Below are 6,000 nucleotides of genomic sequence, written 5' to 3' on the forward strand. Positions count from 1 at the left end.
TAGAAAGAAAAAGGAAGAACTAGAGAAACTGAACGCTAACTGGATGAAAATCCAACAGAAGTTCCGAGCTATGGGTCACCCGGACTGGATACCGGAAACAGAAAAGAAGAAGAAGAAAGGAATGATGGAAAAAATAAGAGGATGGCTACAGAAGTTAAGGAGTTAGAAGAAGAAGAGAAGAAGAAGAAGAAGAAACCCAAAGGCCCTTTTCAGGGCCACTCATAGGTCTCGAAAAGAGATTGACTTTCAATTGCCTACCCTTTTTTAAAAAAAAATTTAAAAATATCCCATGTTAAATTCCCCTTGTCCCTAAAGTAGTTTTTTTTCTCCCATGTTAAATTCTCCTTGTCCCTAAACAAACCCAAACTCTATTCCGCATGTTAAATTCCCTTGTCCCTATAGTGACCCAGCAATTTTCCCCATGTTAAATTTACATAGTACCTATAGTGACCCGGGGGGGGGGGGTCTGTAATGCTAATTCCCATTGTCCCTATAGTAGCCCCTTTCACTACTTATATATATATATATATATATATATATATATATATATATATATATATATATATATATATATATATATTAGTAGCTGAATAGTTCAATGTTTATATAGTAGATTTATTGTTTGTTACCAAATTTTAGGAATGTAAATAATAAAATCTATCAACACCATTGTCAATAAAACCATATATTAGACGAACGTATGTGATTTTTTTAGAAGCGCAGGCAATATGATGCTAATTGCTAGTCAGCTTGGACTGCAAGTACAGACAACTAGACTTGTTTATGGCGTTGTTTTGAAATTACCTGTAAAACATTGTGTAACATAGTATATATTTTCAAGTGTGTACATGTGTCTTTTTAGGTAATGTATGTGTGGTTACTAAACAGAGTCATTATTTTATAGCCTCATTCTTTTCACATTCATTTTTTCCATAGTACAATTTTTATAGAGTACGATCTGTCTTCATTGTCTCGACGTTTTGAAATTATTCATAGAATCTTGCATTGCCGCTGGTTGTGAGCATTTTTGTGTAAGCGGTGAAACAAACGCAGAATGCCAGTGTAAGAACGGTTATCAGCTGAACAAGGATGGAACAACTTGCTCGGGTAATTCAAATTGTACTTTTCTTGACAGAATAATTGCTTAGAGATACAATATGGAATAACAAATACAATAATGAGTGAGACATACCTTTTGCAGGACTTTGCTTTCACTCATTATTTCTTTCTTTTAAATGTCAATGAAGCGTCATGTAAACGAGCAGCTTTGTTAGAGCCTTACTGGGTCTCTCCCACCTTAAAAAGATTATAAATCACCTATTGATGCCCGATACACTCTAACACTTGAAATATATCGTGCTAAGCTTCATAGGAAATGAAATCATGCCTGTTGATGGTGAGAGTAATTCAATAGATAGAAGCATTTAAACTGAGTAAATGAGAAAACCTGTAAACCATTACTTTTGTACCTTATCACACTAGTTAGTTATTGAGCTGAAAAAAAAAAAAAAATATATATATATATATATATATATATATATATATATATATATATATATATATATATATATATATATATATAATCATGTATCCTTACTCCAGATAGTTTTCATTTCATTGTGCTTTTCTTTGCATTTAATGAATACAGAGCAGAAAATAAACTTCGTTTATGTAAAATTTTTATATGCTCTTTTGTTAAGAGCATTACGCAAGGAACAACAGTTTTAAAAGGTGATGTAATTCCATTCAAATGGGTAAAAATATAGTCCCTTTCGCCATTATATTCATAAAGTGGATGATATTGTCCAGTAAACTTAATAGAATTCGTGATTATATATTTGCATGCGTAATTTTCTCCTCTCCTATAAATATGGTTTCGTTTGACAGTTCATTGGGATCAAGATGTTGTTGAAGAGTTGTCGTCGATATCATATTGGTTCTTTTGTGTTGTCTAATGTTGCAAAGAGCTTAGAGATTCTATAAAAGTCCTTATGATTATTATGATTATTATTATTATTATTATTTCTTTTTCCCACTGATTGACTTGAAGAAAGGTGTTGTCTTGTAAATTTGTTTTCCCATACAATTCAATAGTCTTAAGTGTGATTTTATTGTGGAGAATACATTTTACTGTATCACCTGTAGATAGAAGCATTACACATATATTTTCTAAGATTGGTTTGGGGTTCAAAGGATTTAGCTCAATAACATATTGTTTCTTGTAAGACAAAAACAACAAGTCATTAAGATGAACTTTTATGGATGGCGGGTGGAGGGTCAGGATTTTTTATCTGAATGATATCTACGTACATGTATACGTCCATGTATACATACATACATACATACATACATACATACATGCATACATGCATCCATGCATATGGACATCATAATTATCGGCACCATGAAATTTCTTTATACGGTTATTATCTAAATATATGCCTCTATACATAATCTCAGCTCGATTTCAATATATTTTGGCAGTCGTGCATGGGACCACCGAAAAACTGAATCTACGGTTTAAACAGTGGTTTCGTGACATCCTTAAGAAAATCAACAATTGGAAGATCGAGATAATGATTACTTTTCTGTGTTTTATAATTCTTCACTTTTGGTAAGTTTCAAAGACAACATATAAGTTGCATGACATGTAGATTTAAATAACAAAAGACCTTCATAGATCTGTCATTCGTTAATCTTTAAATAATTAATGTGCCACTATAAACACTAAACATTTACTAATATGCATAAAAAACTACGTCAAATATTGCATTATTATAGACCATCCAAATGAGAAATAGTTTATATATTCCATACTTGTGGTCTCATCTCCAGTTATCGACGTGATCCTGAACAAAGGAGCTAAAGGTTAATTTGGATCAATTAAAATTGGTATCAATTTCGGAAAGATTTTGTATGTGTTTGTTTTTCGTTCTTCACTTATTCACAACAAAGTCGACGCAGATATATGTATATTAATAATTTGTTTCGTTGTCCAACATCACAGCTTGCTTATCTGTTCATTATAAAATATGACATTAAACACAACAGGCCGTTGGTAGAGTTTTACATCGATCATTCCGATGGAGATTTTGTACACAACCTGCATAGATAGAGCTTTTCTTAAAACATGTGTATGTGTTTATATAAGGATTAATTTATTAAGACAGATTCGGAATTATAGCATGTGTTTAGAATTAAAATCTCTTAAATTTCCGAAGAAAGCTGTTTCCATAAGATCATTGCTAATACAGATAATGGTCTATGTGTGAACATATATAGTTTCGCAAAATATTAATTTTACCAAGAGACCCTTTATTTTATACAAATATCTTTTTATTTTAAAAGTTAACACGTTTCCGACATTTCGATTTTAATTTTAAAGTTTTTATTGGTTTTACTTTTGTCAGAAAATATAGAGAATATGAATCAGTTCGCTTGGTAAAAAACGCAAAATGTCGACGTTTAATTGTATAATAGCAACATAATGATGCTCCTTTACAAAGTTAAACTTGGCAGAAAAGCGATATATTTTGTTTAAAAATTAAACAACCATGACTAGTATGAGTTAACGTATATTTACGCAAAGAAGTATTCAGTTGTTGCTAAAATTTCATATAAAATTACACTTTATACAGTGAGGAAATTTCTAAAATTCATGGTTCATCAATTCAAGAATATGAAAATAAACTTTTAAACAGCAACAATTATTATTATTATTGTTGTTATTATTACTATTATTATTGTTATTATTATTATTATTATTATTATTGAAGTGTTTAAAGTGCTTTTAGCTTGATGGGTCGTGTGCTTCAATTTATGTTAATCATCCGTAATGAAATTCTTACTTAACATTTAGGAGACAGATATAGCTGGCCTAACGGGATAGGCCGTCCAAAGGATATGACTGAGAGCAATGTAGGTCAAGATGCACAATCCCTTTCATTTAATCTGAATGACTAGCCTACGGGAGCCCAAAACTGCCATTCCTTGCAACATATATATTGTAACATATACGAAGGACACAGGAAGCAAAACGTTGATTCCTCGATATTTTTCACTGTAAGGATACAATCATACCAAGTTCCATAGTGTAATCTTTAAGGACAAAATCATAGCAAGTTCCACAGTGTTCACGTTAAGGACACAATTGTTATGCCAAGTTCCACTTTTACGGGTGGATGAATTATGAATAGATGTACCAAGGCATTCCCACTGTATCTCCATTATTGTAAGTTTAATATTCAAAATGACGTTAAAGAGGATAATTTCAAGTATTTTTTTTTCTATATATTCTCTATTGAATATTTTCAATTAATACATATGCACCGCCGAGGCTTTTATCTCCCTTCATCAGAGTAGTTGGACTCTACCTAGATTGCCATCATTTCATGTCGCATCTGTCACGTTGATACGTGGATCTTGTTGAGATTATCTACACGCCAATACGCATATGTGACCAATATAAATAGAGGCTAGCAAGACTGCTATCACGTCATGTTGTATCTGCCAGGCTGGAACGGAAGACATTACCGGGATTATTTTCACTCTATATCGCGATATGTCACGTTACTACTGGGACTGTTCTCAAGCTATATCACATCTGTCGCGCGATAGGTGAACGCTAATTGTACTGTAATCAAGCCATTATACATCTGTCAAGTTGATAGCTGAACATTATAGAGACTGTCATTATGCCATATAGAATCTGCAACATTTTCATACAAACATTATGGGACTGTTATCACATGTCAACGTTAATAGATAAACAGTACTAAGACTGTTGTCCTGATATATCACACCTGTCCTATCGTTCACTAATGACAAATATTGTAAATTTATATTTTTATTTACTTAATGCATGTAATTTATGAAATATGCTCATGTTGTGCCAACATCTTATACTTTCTCTTAGTAACTGAGATAAATCCCAAGTACGTTACACAACATTAGGATTATTTCTAATTTAATATTTTGGTTTTGTACTGCTGAATTGTTAGTCATGATCACATTGCCACTTGTTGGAATCTTCGGCAAATGTAACTGCGAGTATCTTTTCTTTTATCTGTACATTTGTAACTTTGTCTTAATATTTCGTGATGTTTATTGTTTTAATTTTTTATCCTCTATTATTCATTTATATTAATTTTGTGTGTTAAAGGAAAGAACAGAACATACAACTTTAAGCAATAAGGATGGAAATTTGTTTATACTCCGAAAGTACATACTTTTGAAGTGAAAAAGTAATAGTTTGCAATATATAATATTTTAAATATACTATATGTCAATTGTATTTGCATAAAATATTGCACAGTGGGATGACCCTTTTGTATACGTTTTTTGTTTTCTTTACTTAGATAAATATGTTGGTAATCATCCTGTGGCAGGATGACACATATCTATTTCCAACTTTTAAATATCCAGCTTGCACGTTCATGAAGTCATCTCTCAATAGTTCTTCAAGGACATCATCTAACTTGGAAATGGGAACTCTCTGATTATAGGGTAGTGTATAGATTCAATCCTACAGACAATTTTGAGATATGAAGAATATTTAAGAGGCTTGCTGAATAAATCATGTGCATCTTAAATTTCCCTCTCGATTTTATTGCATTCTACCATTCAGAGTATGTTTTACAAAAATTAATAGAATTAGACTACCGTAAATAATGTATTATCTAAAAATGATCGTTTTGTTTGTTTCTTTCTTTCTTTTTATTTCTTGTGTGACGTTAAAAATGCTACCAATGTAAGATTTGGGTCTTCACACGTGACGTGTATATGGTTTGTTTTCAAAGCAGTTCCTAATACACGATAGTATTTTATACACACGTGTCGTGCAGTAAGAATCTGTTTAGTATCGAAAAAAACTGCACGATTCCGACAATAACAAGTTATCAGGTTAAATATTAGCATATGAAACAGTACATTTCTAAAATAAATATATGCCCCTCAAAATGGCTTTTGAAAACAAATTTCCATCCCGCTCATCATAGTAAA

The 6,000-nt window shown here is 31.6% G+C and overlaps 1 protein-coding gene across 1 annotated transcript in view; it reads left to right on the top strand.

The window, feature by feature from the left end:
- LOC149782708 (low-density lipoprotein receptor-related protein 4-like) overlaps window positions 1–5,591 on the top strand; it is a 33,816-nt gene extending 28,225 nt beyond the window's left edge. Inside the window, exons 5-7 of the mRNA XM_089934209.1 lie at window positions 997–1,107; window positions 2,485–2,614; window positions 3,860–5,591. Of these exons, the coding sequence (XP_089790335.1) occupies window positions 997–1,107; window positions 2,485–2,614; window positions 3,860–3,872 (254 nt within the window). The 3' untranslated portion in view covers window positions 3,873–5,591. The remainder of the gene's footprint in view (window positions 1–996; window positions 1,108–2,484; window positions 2,615–3,859) is intronic.
- Window positions 5,592–6,000: the final 409 nt, after the last annotated feature.

The sequence above is a fragment of the Sinohyriopsis cumingii genome, chromosome 15 (assembly GCF_028554795.1).
Source record: "Sinohyriopsis cumingii isolate HCF-2022 chromosome 15, ASM2855479v2, whole genome shotgun sequence".
Taxonomy (NCBI): Eukaryota; Metazoa; Mollusca; class Bivalvia; order Unionida; family Unionidae; genus Sinohyriopsis; species Sinohyriopsis cumingii.